General features: G+C 42.6%; 1 protein-coding gene and 1 pseudogene across 1 annotated transcript; both read left to right on the forward strand.

The window, feature by feature from the left end:
- The first annotated feature begins 1621 nt into the window (after positions 1-1621).
- LOC139297958 (nuclear factor 7, ovary-like) lies at positions 1622-2962 on the forward strand (annotated as a pseudogene).
- Positions 2963-4565: 1603 nt separating this feature from the next.
- g2e3 (G2/M-phase specific E3 ubiquitin protein ligase) lies at positions 4566-14335 on the forward strand. Its single transcript, XM_070920842.1, has 17 exons — positions 4566-4670; positions 6028-6102; positions 6611-6708; positions 7124-7225; positions 8622-8746; positions 8885-9053; positions 9557-9663; positions 9779-9895; positions 10280-10404; positions 10524-10617; positions 11048-11218; positions 11308-11462; positions 11590-11774; positions 11860-12032; positions 12767-12806; positions 12888-13059; positions 13995-14335. Exons 2-17 carry the CDS (start codon positions 6045-6047, stop codon positions 14333-14335), a joined length of 2232 nt encoding a protein of 743 aa, XP_070776943.1. The 5' UTR covers positions 4566-4670; positions 6028-6044.
- The last annotated feature ends 2192 nt before the right edge of the window (positions 14336-16527 follow it).

A 16527-nucleotide genomic window follows, 5' to 3' on the forward strand; every position in this document is an offset into this window, starting at 1 on the left:
AGTGAAACTACTATTCTGAGGTAAAGAAGGAACTTGCACACTCACCTTAAAATAAATTAATAACAACTAATAATCGACTGATTTCTAGATAGATAGATAGATCTATGGATAGACTGATAGATGGCAGGAAATCTCTGTTTCTCTTTAAAGTGGTTTGCTTTCTTAAATAAATAAACTGTGTAGCTGCAGGTCATTCAGAGCTCCTGCATCATCGTCATCATCATCATCTCTCTGCGTCCTGTAGCGCCCCCTGCTGGATGAAGCCTGACACTACACCATACAGTCTATGCTGACTTCATTGGGTAGCGCGTCACATTATTGTAGGTTCAAGTTGTCATGACCCTGAAGAGAAACTCATGCCAAACTCCACTGAAAAATTATTGTATTCAAGACATCCTTGCTATTTTTCAACACTGAGAACCAAATAAACACTTATGGGTTAGTCAAACACAGAGCTGCTTGCTGAATTTTATTTCAGCTGAATTTACCATAAGTCTAGATTCATTTGTCTGACATCTTATGTTAAGCTCTACCACTTGTGTACCCTTGTTGCTAAGCAGACAGGCTGACATGAAGTCTCCTCCAAAGAACGTATAGGAGTGTAAACAGTTTTCAAGCCTGATTCTTGGTGGTTTTCCCTGCATGCAGTGTAACTCACATTACACATCTAACATGCAATGACAAAGTCAAAATGTGATGATGTCATCATGATCAGAATAGTAATCGGAGGAGGCTGTAGATTTATTGGTCCCAGAGAGTATTGATTAAAGTGTGTTGACAAGCAAACACAGTCTGATGTTTAAAGGTCTAAAGTTCAACAAAATATTCTCCTTTTTCATCCCAAACAAAACTTAGGAATGAAACTCACCCCTGTATGGAAGCCCAAAATAAGTCAAAATTGTGACATACTAAGTAAAGGTTTTGTTGCTAAAGTCAAAATGAATATGTCAGAGTTGATACATTAAGTCAAAATGATTGTTTATGAGATGAAGTTAAAATGTTAGCTTCCTAAGACAAACCGTTACCAAGAAAAGACAAAAACAATAAACAGTAAACACAAAAATAGTCATGGTAAGTTAAAATGATGAGATACAAAGTAAAAATATAGATTTTCTGAGAATTATTAGATACTAATATTACATAATAATAATTTCTTTTCAGGTCAAAATTACAAGATACGAAGCAATTATTTTGACTTGAAAAATAATCTTCACAAAATCTTCACTTGGTACCTCATAATTATGACTCACCTTGGTATTTTTATTTTTATTATTATTGAGCATTTCCTTTTTTTCTTGGCAGCAACGGCCTTCCACAGTTAAAAGTCACTGGTGCAGCATTTGGATTGGTACTCAGCCCGGCTCTGATAAAGCTCCGCCCCTCACATGACTCATCAAGATAAACCAGGAAACAGAGTCTGTTCATTGATTCTGCCTCAGGGAGAAGAGACAGAAGAAGAAGAAGCCTCAGACCAAAAACCAACACGTACAATTAGGGAATACTGGGAATACTGGGAATACTGGAAAACTGACACTTCACATTGGAGTTTGAAGTCTAAGTTTAGGCTGTTGTTTTTTAAGCTTCAATCACTGACAAAATTACATTTCAGTCAGAGAGAAATATGTCTTGTCTTGATGGTGTCATCTTTTTGTGTCGCCACAGCTTCTGTAAAACCTGCCTAAAACAAATCCACGAGTGTCCAGTTTGTAAAAGGAAATCTTTAGGGACTGAAATATCCTCAGAGGCTCTCTGCGGTCTGCACTAAGAGAAACTCAAACTCTTCTGTCTGGACCATCAGCAGCCAGTTTGTCTCATCTGCAGAGATTCAGAAAATCACACCAACCGCAGATTCAAACCCATCGATGAAGCTGCACAAGAACTCAACGAGAAACTTCAGGAAACTCTGAAACCTCTGCAGGAAAAGTTAGAGGTCTTTAAAAACGTTCAAGTGGAGTTTTATCAAACGGCAGAACATATTAAAATCCAGCATCGACACACAGACATTCAGATTAAGGAGCAGTTTAAGAGGCTTCACTGGTTTCTAGACGAGGAAGAGGAGGCCAGCATCGCTGCGCTGAGGGAGGAAGAGGAGCACAAGAGTGGGACGATGAAGGAGAAGATGGAGGCTCTGAGTAAAGAGATAAAAGCTCTGTCAGACATAATTAGAGCCACAGAGGACGAGCTAACAGCTAAAGACATCTTATTCCTACAGAACTACAAGGCTGCAATGAACAAAGTCCAACAGCACCTCCCGCTAGAGAATCCAAAACACGGCCCAGGAGCTCTGATAGATGTTGCGAAACATCTGGGCAACCTGGGCTTCAACATCTGGGTCAAAATGAAGGAGCTGGTTTCTTATACTCCTGTGATTCTGGACCCAAACACAGCCGATCGAGAACTCATTCTATCTGAGGATCTGACCAGCGTGAGGTGGGAAAAGGGAGACCAGCTTCTTCCTGAAAACCCGGAGAGGTTTGGTTTGTACGTCTCCGTCCTGGGCTCTGAGGTGCTGGACTCTGGGACTCACAGTTGGGACGTGGAAGTCGGAGACAACACAGAGTGGGTTCTGGGAGTGTTGGTGGAGTCTGAGCAGAGGAGAGGGATTATTCAGTCGGGGTTGCGGTTTGGTTTTGTGAGGATGAATTCAGGTTATTCTCTCCACCTGAGCCGTTAACTGTTCTCCCAGTGAGGACCACGTTCAGGAGGATCAGAGTGAATCTGGACTGGGATGGAGGACAGCTGTCGTTTTCTGATCCGGATACCAACACACACATACACACCTCCACACACACTTTCACTGAGAAGCTGTTTCCATATATTAACACTTGGAAAGGACCTCTAATGAAGATTTTACCAACAAAGATCTCTGTAACCACATGTTGATCTCAGGGTTATGGAACATAAGATCCTTAATCTTCTCACCCACCCCGCCCAAAAATACAAAACAAAACAAACAAACATACGGGGGCTTGATGACTGCACTTTTGGTTGTTTGATGCTGTAAACATGTTTTAAAATGTAGTTTTCATTAACAAAGGAAAAAAGCTAATATTATAAAAAAGTCCACTTGTTTTTAATTCTTACCTCTCCCATTAATCATTTCTCGACCCGTCAGATTTCCCTTTGGAGGGGCCTGACTCTCGGTTTGGAACCACTGGACTAAACTAGCAAACTAAATATAAAGCAGTTAAAACTAGCTAACCGTATATATAGCAGTTAAAACTAGCTAACGTATATAAAGCAGTTAAAACTAGCTAACATATGTAAAGCAGTTAAAACTAGCTAACTTATATGAAGCAGTTAAAACTAGCTAACGTATATAAAGCAGTTAAAACTAGCTAACATATGTAAAGCAGTTAAAACTACCTAACGTATATAAAGCAGTTAAAACTAGCTAACGTATATAAAGCAGTTAAAACTAGCTAACATATGTAAAGCAGTTAAAACTAGCTAACTGTATATAAAACAGTTAAAACTAGCCAACAGTAAAATGCTGCTCTAACATTGATGCATCAGTATTGATAATGTCAGATATTGCTTAATAATAAATCACTCATGGGGCATTTTACTGGAGAACAAGTACTTTTACTTTTGATACTTTACTTAGCTGATAATACTTCTGTAGTTTTACTTGAGTATAATTTTCAATGCTGGACTTCTACATAATCTTTTTACACTGTGGTATTGGTCATTTTACTGAAGTCAAGGATCTGAGTACTGGAAACCACTGGAAACCAGGGACTATAAGCAGATAGTGGTGGAAGAAGTACTCAGATCCGTTACTTCAGAAAAAGTAGTAAAGATATTCTGTTACAATTACATTTTTCAATTCAATCTTTATTGATATAGTGCCAAATCATAACAAAAGTTGCATTACAAGTAAAGGTCCTGCATTCAAAATTTTACTTAAAGCATCAAATTGTAATTAAAGTATCAAAAGTAAAAGTACTCATTATGCAGAATGGCCAATTTCAGAATAACATATATTATATTATATATTATTATTATAATTATGTATGCATTAATGTGTTAATTACTCTAATGTTGCAGCTGGTAAAGGTGGAGCTGATTTTAATTACTTTGTATACCGCTGGGTAGCTTGTAAATTCCACCCTGGGGCTCAATGAAGTCTTATCTTAACAATACATTATCATTTTTACATAACAATTTGTTGATAATATTTTGCAGTAATAACCTGAATCTGCAAAGTAACTTTAGTTATCAAATAAATGTAGTGGAGTAAAAAGTACAATTATATGTATAATTTCCCCCTGGAGATCAATAAAGTATTTCTGATTCTGATCTGATTCTGAATATTTCCCTCTGAAATGTAGTGAAGTATAAAGTAGCAGAAAATGGAAAAACTCAAATAAAGTAGAATTACCTCAAAATTGTAGGCTACTTAAGTACAATTCATGAGTAAGTTAACTTTCCACCACAAGCCAAGCCAAGTTAATTACCAGCCGTCCGTAAGGGGGCGCTAAAGCAGCAAACTGGATACGAATCCTCAAGAAGAAGAAGCAGCGGAAGCGGAAATTAGGTCCTTTTGTTTTGAAAGAGGGAAATTTAAATCTCGACGGCGTTAATTTAGAATAAACACAAACAACCGGAATAAATCCTGCCAAAAGATGACCGCAGTCTGACGTCCGTCACCTCTTAATGTAAACAAGGTATTTTATTTAACATTTTCTCCCAAAACACTTTGGCGTGTTATAAATCTACTGAAGAAAAATTCGTTTTCTTCTGTAACGTTTGAGGTTCATTGCCGTCAGAAAACACACTCTAATTTCACGTTTGGCTGTACATTCTGATGTTTTATGATATTTTACACATTGTATAGATATATCATATACATGTTCATTAACTTCGCAAGCTACTTTTTGGTTATATTTTGTTCATGTATTCGACCATAACTGTTTTCGTAATTTTATTGAATTTATTTCACTAGACTCAGTTTATTCACATATGTTAGTTAGTTAACGCTGGTTGCCCTCAGCGTTCACTAAACTTAATAATTACTAAATGAATGTACTTTAATGTTCGCTCCCACCGTAGGACAACTGAACACTCTCAACCATCCGTGATACATCACTTCAGTTTTGAACAGAACAGAATACAATATATGTGGTTATTATTTAATTATGTCAAATATCTCATTAAACCAAAATAAATCTTCACACAAAACTAAACCTCATCTTACATTAGTTAGCTTAGCATTAGATTAGCTGGCTTAGTTTAGTTATGGTGTCGCAGCTCTTTTCTATTTTTATGACTTTTATTCATTCAATACCTTCCAAAAAGTTACTGACACTGGCAACAAAAGCCAGTTAGTTGTGGATATAGGACTAATTTCTCAAGTAATAATTAAATACCAAACTTAATGTCATTCTTAATGTCATATACATCATAATAGCTGGTGCACTTGATTCATTTAAATTAGGGCTGTAAATAATGATTAATCAATTCATCGCAATGTCTCTAAAATGTCTGAAAATAGTGAAAAATGTCTCTGACAGTATCTCAGAGTTTGAGGTGATGTCTTCAACCAACAGTCCAAAACCCAAACACACACACACACACACACACACACACACACACACACACACACATATATATGTATATATATTCACATTAAAGGAGCTGACACCAGAGAATATTCAAGATTTTTGTTTTATAAATGACTGATTATGAGCGATTAGTTAATCAATAGTTTCAGCATTAATTCAAATCTATGACAAAGGCTGCATGACTACATAGCTGATATAGCTGTGGATGTGTTGTGCATCATTTTTACACACTTTCCCCAAAATTCAGTCCGACATATTTAATGTGTTGGGAAACCTTTGGATCTCCACTAGAATTAAAAGCTCTGTGAGTTTAAACAAAGTCTGTAAAACAGTGTGAGTGTTTACTGGTGGAGCTGCAGGTGGACCCAGCTTGGTGAAGCATCTTGTGACGATGAAGCTGTTTGGTTTGAGCTCAGTAGATTTGACCTCTGGCCTCGGTGGTCTGTCTGTGACCCTGCAGGGTCGCTTCACACCAACATGAAGAAGAAGGCGAGGAGGTCGCAGGTCTCAGACGCTGTCAGCGACCAGGAGGACTGTGAGTGATCTGACGTTACTGATGTTTTCTCCAGTCAGACGCTGCTGTTGTCTAAAACAGAAGACAAAGACAAGTCTTAGATGTGAATTTATAGTTCACCAGGGATGTCGGTGTTCTTCAGCAGTGTGTATTCATTACTCTTCAGATGAAACCGGATGTTTACTTGAATATTTAATGTTATGGAATGTGTCCCGAGTGATGGGCAACACGGACAAAATGACATTTTGACCAAATAGCTTGAAAGTGATTGCAGGTGACTCTTGGTGCTCTAAGAAAGTGTTTTTTCAGTCAAGTAGAATTAAAGAAATGATTATAAAATAAATTTGAGACATCAGACGACATGTCTCACATTCTGGCCTCAGTATGATGTTGATCTGTTGTCCTGCTTTGTTTGCAAAAAATATGACACAAAATGTGTGTTGATAAATATTCAGTCAGATGTGTGTGTGTGTGTGTGTGTGTGTGTGTGTGTGTGTGTGTGTGTGTGTGTGTGTGTGTGTGTCTCCAGGCTGTGCTCTCTGCAGGCTCAGTGATGATGACCCGGCCATGTTTGGGGAAAAAGTCACACTCAAAGAGCACAAACTCTCCGTCCACTACTTCTGTTTGGTACATTTCATATTCTCTAAGAAATGATCATTTGTCACATATCCTCAAACTATATATATACTATATCAGATATACAGAACCCGTTGGGATTTCTCTCAGGTTATCCCTTCAGTACAGAAGTTTATCATTATTTATTATTAATGGACCCTTGCATTAATGCAGTGGTTGCAGGACACACTGGCAGGTATTTGTTGAATATGTATGCTGGTGTTTGAGTAGTTCATGTTAAGGGCTCGGCCTGCGTGTCGGAGACGATAAACTGACTTCCGCTGCTGAATATAAACCTTTGTTTCATTTAACAAAAGAATCCAAACTTCTCAAACTGCTTCATGGTCTGACAGACAGCTACAGAAGAACTTTGTTAATTAGTAATGAAATGAAAGATGTTGAATCATCCGTGTGTTTTGGGTTTCAGCTGACGTCTTGTGGAGTTTACCAGCGAGGAGAGGAGGACGAGGGCGTCTTTGGTTTCCTGGTGGACGACATCAAACGGGAGATCCGCCGGTCGGCTCGGCTGGTGAGAGATTCACTTTTTTATCTTCAACACAGACAGACAGGGCAGACAGACAGGTAAACAGACAGACAGACAGGTAAACAGACAGACAAACAGACATGGCAGACAGACAGGTAAACAGACAGACAGACAGGGCAGACAGGTAAACAGACAGACAGACAGGTAAACAGACAGACAGACAGGTAAACAGACAGACAGACAGGTAAACAGACAGGGCAGACAGACAGGTAAACAGACAGACAGACAGGTAAACAGACAGACAAACAGACAGGGCAGACAGACAGGTAAACAGACAGGGCAGACAGGTAAACAGGTAGAGAGACAGACAGGTAGACAGACAGGACAGGTAAACAGACAGGACACGGCAGACAGGTAAACAGACAGGGCAGACAGGTAAACAGGTAGAGAGACAGACAGGTAAACAGACAGACAAACAGACATGGCAGACAGACAGGTAAACAGACAGGGCAGACAGGTAAACAGACAGACAGACAGGTAAACAGACAGACAGACAGGGCAGACAGACAGGTAAACAGACAGGCAGACAGACAGGTAAACAGACAGGGCAGACAGGTAAACAGGTAGAGAGACAGACAGGACAGGTAAACAGACAGGACACGGCAGACAGGTAAACAGACAGGTAAACAGACAGACAGACAGACAGGTAAACAGACAGGGCAGGCAGGCAGGCAGACAGACAGACAGACAGACAGGTAGAGAGACAGACAGGTAAACAGACAGACAGACAGGGCAGGTAAACAGACAGACAGGTAAACAGACAGACAGGTAGAGAGACAGACAGGTAAACAGACAGGGCAGACAGACAGACAGGTAAACAGACAGACAGACAGGACAGGTAAACAGACAGACAGACAGACAGACAGGTAAACAGACAGGGCAGACAGGTAAACAGACAGGTAGAGAGATAGACAGGTAGAGAGACAGACAGGACAGGTAGACAGACAGACAGGGCAGACAGACAGGTAAACAGACAGGGCAGACAGGTAAACAGACAGACAGACAGACAGGTAGAGAGACAGACAGGTAGACAGACAGGACAGGTAAACAGACAGGACACGGCAGACAGGTAAACAGACAGACAGACAGGTAGAGAGACAGACAGGTAAACAGGCAGACAGACAGGTAAACAGACAGACAGACAGGTAAACAGACAGACAGGACAGGTAAACAGACAGGCAGACAGTGTTTACCGTGTGTTTACCGTGTGCTGTCTTTGTGTTTACCGTGTGTTTAACGTGTGTTTACCGTGTGCTGTCTTTGTGTTTCCCGTGTGTTTACCGTGTGTTTACCATGTGCTGTCTTTGTGTTTACCGTGTGTTTACCGTGTGTTTACCGTGTGTTTACCGTGTGCTGTCTTTGTGTTTCCCGTGTGTGTCAGACGTGTTGCTGCTGTAAGAAGAAGGGAGCGTGTGTCGGCTGTAACGTCAGAAGCTGCAGGAGGACGGTCCACTTCCCCTGCGGGAGGAAACAGAAGTTCATCTCTCAGTTTACTGAACTCTTCCCGTGAGTGCTGACTGCACATTAAATGCGTTCATTTCATTGGTAGGGGGGCATCATCATCATCATCACAGACTGTAAAACACATTCAGAGGAGGCTTCTGTTGTCCAAACCCCCTGTGGTCTCCCTGTCTTTGTGTCCAGGTCTTACTGTCCGGATCACAGTCCCACTCAGTCTCTGTGTGTGGGTTCAGATCTCAGTCTGCCTCAGTCCTGCTCCGTCTGCTTGGACTCCATCGAGCCCGTCCTCTGCTACTCTGTCCTCAAATGTCCGTCCTGCCACGCCAGCTGGTTCCACAGGGACTGTGTGCAGGTAGTGTGACTGCGTCACTGCTGCTTTTCTTTGTCGTACATGAAAGTGGACCGAATGTCTTTGTGTTCGGGACTGTTGTTCGGAGACGTCACGTTGGCCTGAGGGAAAATATCACAGGCGTTTTTAACTTTTCTGAATCTTTTAGACAAAATGATTGATGGTTTAGTTGAAAATTAAATTTCAATAATTCTTATAATTAAAACATTTAAGTCATTTATCATATAAAAAATGCTGAACATTTGTAGGTTCCATCTTCTCCGATCATTCAGACACAATAAACAACACGTTGGGTTATTTTTTATAACCTATTCACTGAAAAGATGAGATGCTTCTGGGGTTAAATGTGGATGAAGTGATCCTTGACAGACTGTCAGACCTCCAGCAGCGGTGTACAGATGTTTGACAGCCTTTAGACTTGTGTTCTAGTGTATTCCAGGTGTGTCAGGTTGTACAGGAGAGTGAGACAGTTCACCTGTCTGTGTTTCTGTCTGTCTGTGTGTCAGCGTCAGGCCCACAGCGCCGGCCTCTTCTTCTTCAGATGTACTCTCTGTAACAACAAGGAGAGCTTCCAGGAGGAGATGCTCAGGATGGGAATATACATCCCAGAGAGGTAACATGATCATTCACATGTGACCAGGCTGTTAGGATGCGTTCACAGTCAGCGTGTTCACATCACATCTGAACACAAAGGATCTTCTGTGTGTCTGTTTTTCTCTTTTCTGCAGAGATGCCTCATGGGAGCTGGAGGCTAATGCGTTTTCAGAGCTGCTGCAGGTTTACAACCGCTGCGACGCTCTGACCTGCCTCTGCAACCACGGACGCACACACTCCGCCAAGACCGGGTACAACGTTTATCTTCACTTCATCCACACTGTTCATGCAGAGCTCACATCCGTAAATATAAGGTCAAATGTGAAACCGTTACCTTTAGAGGTGTACAGCAATATGAAGAATGTAACACGGCTGAAGACTGAAGATCTGTAGCTGCTGCTCACCTCTGCTGCAGGCTGGAGGCTCCAGGCTACATTAGCCGCTACTAGCACAACGCGCCACAATCTCGCACACAACTGTCCACAGTCGAGTTGCATTATGGGTAAAATGACCAACGTTGGCATTGGCACCTCCATCCCAGTCCCACATAGAGCAGCACACACAACATTGATCATGATGACCAGGTACCTCCGGTTCACCTCCTGTGACCTTGTTGTTGTTGTTGTTTGTTTCAGTTGGTTTGAGGTGATTCGCTGCCGGCTGTGTGGATCCGGAGGGACTCACCGGAAATGTTCGGGGCTGAAGCTGGACACCAGCGACTGGGCCTGCAGCGACTGCACACAGGCTACTGACGGGAAAGGTCTGAGTCCCTCAAGGACCGACTGGACTTTAACTGTACTTTGCAGAATTAAAGGAACGTCATCATCTCAAGATCCTCATTTAATATTTTTCTGTGAACCATGTGCTCGTCTTCTCCAGCTTCCCTGGTTGCATCTCCTCAGGGAGGTCAGAGGAGGAGTCTGCTGTCCAAACGCCACCTGTCCCCCATGCACTCCTCTATCAGCTGTAAGAGGTACACAAACCTAACACACCTCTCCTCTATCAGCTGTAAGAGGTACACAAACCTAACGCACCTCTCCACTCTCAGCTGTAAGAGGTACACAAACCTAACGCACCTCTCCTCTATCAGCTGTAAGAGGTACACAAACCTAACACACCTCTCCTCTATCAGCTGTAAGAGGTACACAAACCTAACGCACCTCTCCACTCTCAGCTGTAAGAGGTACACAAACCTAACGCACCTCTCCTCTATCAGCTGTAAGAGGTACACAAACCTAACACACCTCTCCTCTATCAGCTGTCAGAGGCACACAAACCTAACACACCTGTGTGTGTCTCTCTCTCTCTCTCTCTCTGTCACCTGTCTCTCTCTCTGTCTCTCTCTCTCTTTCTCTCTCTGTCACCTGTCTCTCTCTCTCTCTCTCTCTCTCTCTCTCTCTCAGACCATCGTTACCTGCAGGATCTGGATCACCTGAGGACTTCCTGCAGGCGCTGACCCCTCAGCTCCGTCCCCTCAGAGTCCAGGTGGAGGTGGGCGGGGACCAGGCTCTGTCTGCAGGTGTGGAGCTGGTGAGGAGGGCCGACTTCGACCCCACACACACCCTGTCTGTCAGGTGAGTCTGTAACCTTCATCCTTCTGTAAACGGAGTCAATGCTTCGTCTTCATCAGTTGCTAACTGTTCTTAATCAACTTTCCGTCCAGGTTCAAAGACAAACGGCAGACTGCATTTCCCAGCAGCCTCCAGGACAGCGACACAGCCAGGCAGTACTTCCTGAAGCTGCTGGTTCAGCAGATCCAGGACTCTGTGGTGTTTGAGGGTCCAGAGGGACACAAAAACCTGGCACTGGACTCCCAGGGTATGAATCATTATTTTATTCTTTATTTAGGCCACAGTACACAAGTATTACTAATTACTGGTATTTTAACAAGTGTCTGTTGGCATCGTGTGTGTGTGTGTGTGTGTGTGTGTGTGTGTGTGTCCAGCTCTGCGGGGGGACCTGTACTTTGACGTGGGCTGCCTGCTGGCTCTCTCTCTGGTTCATGGCGGTCCTCCTGTCGGCTTCTTCTCCCGCGCTCTCTACCAGTGTCTGTTCAACTACCCGCCCAACCGCCCGCTCACCGTCACACACATGACCCCCGACACACACTTCACCCGCCAAGTCAGCAGGGTGAGTCGGACGAACCTCAGGCGCGATGACAGCGTTACAGATGTCTTAAGATCGAAGGTCGAACGATTGATTGGCTGATTTTTAGATCGCGGAGGCCAAGTCTTTGGAGGAGCTGAAAGAAGTCATGGCGGCGGGTTGGGAGTACCTGGAGCTGGCCGGCTGCAACCGACCAATCGGCAGCCTGGAGGAGAGAGAGGCTCTGGTGGAGGATCTGGTCAGCTTCACTATGATCACCAGGATGCAGCTTCCACTGCAGAGGTAGAGACACAGAGAGACAGTTTAGTGTGTTTACTGATGCTTTGAATGCAGAGACATGAGCAGGAACAGAAGCAGCAGTAACACTGGGACTGAAACAAGCTAAACAACCTCGTCTCCGTCAGTCTCTTTCCCTGCACACATTTTTGACTGGTGTAACATTAACAAAGTGTTGAGTTAGTATGCACAGCACCGGGACCCTGAAACTACAGCATCTTATCCGGGGCCGGGTCCCGGTGGCAGCAGCCTAAGAAAGGTAGTCCAGACGTCCCTCTCCCGCTCCTCCTGGGGGATCCCGAGCTGTTCCCAGGCCAGAGATATATAGTCTCTGTGTCCGGGGTCTACCCCGGGGGCCTCCTACCAGTTCGATGTGCCCAGTAAAAGGAAGGCACCCAGTAGGATCCTGATCAGATGCCCGAACCACCTCAACTGGCTCCTTCCAGCGTGAAGGAGCCGCGGCTCTACTCTGATTTTCTGGAAGTTGGGTGGAAACCTGGCTGTAGTTCATGTTCTCAGCTGAACGTATGACAGATAGATCCTGAGACAACACGGCTGACCTCAGAGTGTCTCTGTCCTGTCTCGTCCTTTCACGGTGCAGAACTTCATTAAAATAACGGGGTGGCTGTGATATTTGCATTGCAACAGATTTCACCATCATATCTTTAGCAGTTTTGTGTCGTTACAATTGAGTGACAATACGATGAACTGTAATAACTTTGTTTGTTTTTGTCCTCCAGGTTTCGGGAGGGCCTGCAGACTTTGGGTGTCTTTGATCAGGTGATTTAAGTTGCTGAAGATTGATCAGAGACCACAACATGAGACAGGACTTTCCAACTTTAATCCTGTAATCTGATCCAGGTGCAGCTCTTCCCGTCGGTGTTCTGCAGTGTTTTCTGTGAGGCGGCAGATCGACTCACGGCTCAGACGGTCAGCCAGCTCTTCACCGTTAACTTCTCCCAGCAGGAGGAGAGGCTGAACAGGGAGACGCCCGTCGTCGCCTCCTGGAGGCACTTCCTGCTGGAGTGTGAAGGTACAGGAGGTTCACTGAAACCTGATCTCACCAGACCACGTCGTCAATACCGTCTCATGACATAATAAGATAGATAACAACGCCAGACTGTCAGTTGGTGATAAATGTATTTTATATGATAAGATTGAACAAATGTTCACAAACTGTGAAACATGAACAGTTCTGTGTTTTGCTCAGTGTCAAAAAAGGTATTTTAAAGTCTTAAAATATCTTTCTTAAAACATTTGAAGAGACTCTCTCATGTCCTTCGTTTTATTCAACCTGATATGTTTCATTTAGATCATTCTAAAGTCTATCGACACATGTAAACTGTAAAACAATAATTGGGAAATATGGAAACCTTTAGCTTCAAATAACAGCAGCTCAGTGCATGAAGGACGGAAGCTGAACAGGGACAAAGTGTCAAAGTGGGAGGACAGAGGCATGAAAATAATCTGTAGACCAATAATATATTTCATCCACATTTACAATATTAGAGAAACCAAATGTGACTATTATTTTATTGAAATGACGTTATTAACATTATCGAGACCAACATGTCTGATCTTCTCGTTACATTTACACTGAACTTCTCTGTCGATGTCTACGTGTTGTCACTCCTACTCATCATAAACTTTTCTCCTCCCTCCTTTCCTCCTCTCCTCTCTGTTTCCTCCTCCCTTGTTTCCTCCTCCTCCCTTGTTTCCTCCTCTCCCCTCCTCCCTTGTTTCCTCCTCCTCCCTTGTTTCCTCCCCTCCTCTCCTCTCTGTTTCCTCCTCCCCTCCGCCCTTGTTTCCTCCCCTCCTCTCCTCTCTGTTTCCTCCTCCCTTGTTTCCTCCTCCTCCCTTGTTTCCTCCTCTCCCCTCCTCCCTTGTTTCCTCCTCCTCCCTTGTTTCCTCCCCTCCTCTCCTCTCTGTTTCCTCCTCCCCTCCGCCCTTGTTTCCTCCTCTCCTCAGTGGGGAGGAGCTCTGTCTCCCTGCAGGACCTTCTTCGTTTCGCCACAGGAGCTGAGGAGCTCCCAGCAGCCGGCCTCCTCCCTTCTCCCTCCATCTCTTTCCTCCACCCCCTAGGAGCTGATGAGGATGAGGAGGAGGAGGGGGAGGGGGAGGGGGGAGGTGGAGAGAGGGAGACCGTCAGACCAGGTAGGGGAGTGTGGAGGGACGATACGCTCTTCCCTCAGAGCGAGCCTGCCTCCAAACACCTCCTCCTGCCCATCACCTCCTCCTACCAGGCCTTCAAAAGCTCCATGGAGCATGCCGTCAGCCACTATGTGCACCTCCTCCCCACAGAGAGTTAGAGGAGGAGGGGGGAGGAGTGTACTTAAGCATTAAAACACAGATTTTTAAAAAATATATATTTTTATCAATTGACTGTTTGCTAAGCCCCGCCCCCCTTAGTTACTGTTGCTATGTCTGTCAATCTTTCTATATCATCAATACAGAAATTTGCTATCATGCTAACAGACTGAATGCCGGGTGACTGCTGTTGGGGGCGGGGGTTACAGTCAGTTTAATTAAGACCGTGGAAAATGTCCATGAGACAGACGTGACAGACAGTTTGACATGAAACAGAAAGTCGTGACACCAGAGAAGAACTGGTGACTCAAAACTGTTCATTGATTATCAAACTTAGTGATCACATTTGAAATCATGTCAGCTCTACTGTTGCTGTTGAGAAAGTTTTGGGATTTTTTGGTTAAAAAACAAAATCAGGGAGTTTATGTATCAGTCAGTTATTATTATATGTTTCTACACCAGAGAGGGTTTTTGTGTCCGTGTGGTGAAGTTCTTTGATTTGTCAGACACTTAAAGGATCGGGCTGCTGTTGGTCTATATTCTTCTCCTCTTCAGACTCAAACTGACAACATGTCAGTCCGTCTCTAAATACTTCCTGACTTCCTGTCTGTGGCTCTCAGCTCACAGCCTTTTGGTTCCTACTGAAAGTCTTTAACATTACAAACATATAGTTTCATGTTTAACAGTTTCTGGACATCAATGGAGCTCTATGGCAGAGAGGAAGAAGATAAATCAATACTACATGAGGTTTGATGATGAGAAGAAAAATATAGAATATCGGCAGCATTTATACTTTAATGTTTTGATTAGCCAGCTGGTTATTTTATTCAGAAAGTCTACTCCATCACATCCATCCGTCAGTGTTAAGTGACACGTCAGGTTTAAAACTGATTTAGAGAAGAAAGTATTCAAATTATTGACACTTCATCACTCCTGAAGCTGATGAATAAAATGGTTTCATATGCAGCCAAAGCAAAGACCTGAAGCTCCAGAAAGAATGAAAAAGTCTTGAATCTGCCTTTTTGCCTCCGGCTCAGGTAACTTATCATGAAATGATGCATGAGTCATAAATAAAATGCTAATTATTATGTTTTCAAGTTAAAAAACGCTGGTGCTGATTTTATGACTTTAAGCTGCTTTTAACTCAGTCATACTTTTGTTGTACAGTTTGTTTCTTTAAGCTTTTAATGATGCGGAGGTTTTCTGTTCGTGCTCGTTTCTCTTGTTTGTCACGTTGTTCTTTTTTTGTAACTTTTCTATTTTTGAAAATGAAGTTTAAAAACACAAGTTGAATGAGATTAATGTTTGTTTTCTCATGTCATGTGATATCTCAGACATCTCTGATCAGAGTTTCACTGAACTTGTGACATGTGATGGAACCTCCCACTGAGTTTCCTTTCAAACACAAACTGAGTGAAGAGGAGGCGACATGCTGGCTCCTGATTGGCCCAAACGCATCATTTGATCCATTTTCCATCTTGTGAAATGCATGAGAAGGTTTTCTGACATCATCTCAAAACCTTTGTGTTCTGTCAAAGTGAAGTTGTGTTTAAAGAAATATTTTAAAATGTATAAATACAATTACAGGAACCCATCATTTATTCCTTAAGACCATCTTAATTTTTCAATTAAGTTTTAAATTCAGAGCTTCATCTTAATGAATCAATTAATGGCTTGTAATGCGGTAATGACTTTTTAACCGAGTATCTCCACAGGTTTCAGGAATAATAACATCATAAAATTGACTGAATACCACGAAGATCATTTTATTTGGTCAATTTTAAGGGTTTTCTTCCCTGAAAACCCTGAAACTGTGCAGATAATCCATTAGAAATACTATAGTATATATTACAATCTATTAATTTGTCCGTTATACCCTTAAAATCCCATTAGAATATTGTGATTATGTCATCATTAATGGAAATTTAAAGAATAAATCGACAGTGTCAGAATCTGTTCAAACCTTCAGGAACAGTTTTATCTATCTTTTCTTCCATTTGTTCAGTTACTTTATATCAGATCTTTTGTTGGTGAATTTCAACATATATTTTTGTCTGTTTCCTTTAACTTAATTATTTATCCAAGTTGTGTTTCCTTCCTGTTTGCTTGCATGTTTGTGCTCATTTTACTTTTCTCTTTGTTCTTGTGGATTATAAATGCAGAAACAAACCATTTTGTCATCCTGATTTCTTCA

The sequence above is a fragment of the Enoplosus armatus genome, chromosome 15 (assembly GCF_043641665.1).
Source record: "Enoplosus armatus isolate fEnoArm2 chromosome 15, fEnoArm2.hap1, whole genome shotgun sequence".
Classification (NCBI taxonomy): Eukaryota; Metazoa; Chordata; class Actinopteri; order Centrarchiformes; family Enoplosidae; genus Enoplosus; species Enoplosus armatus.

Coding starts and splice junctions, on each gene's coding strand:
- g2e3 (XM_070920842.1), top strand. CDS start 6,045: ATGAAGAAGAAGGCGAGGAGGTCGCAGGTCTCAGACGCTGTCAGCGAC. Junction 6,709..7,123: donor CCGTCCACTACTTCTGTTTG/GTACATTTCATA, acceptor TTTGGGTTTCAG/CTGACGTCTTGTGGAGTTTA. Junction 13,060..13,994: donor CTTCCTGCTGGAGTGTGAAG/GTACAGGAGGTT, acceptor TCCTCTCCTCAG/TGGGGAGGAGCTCTGTCTCC.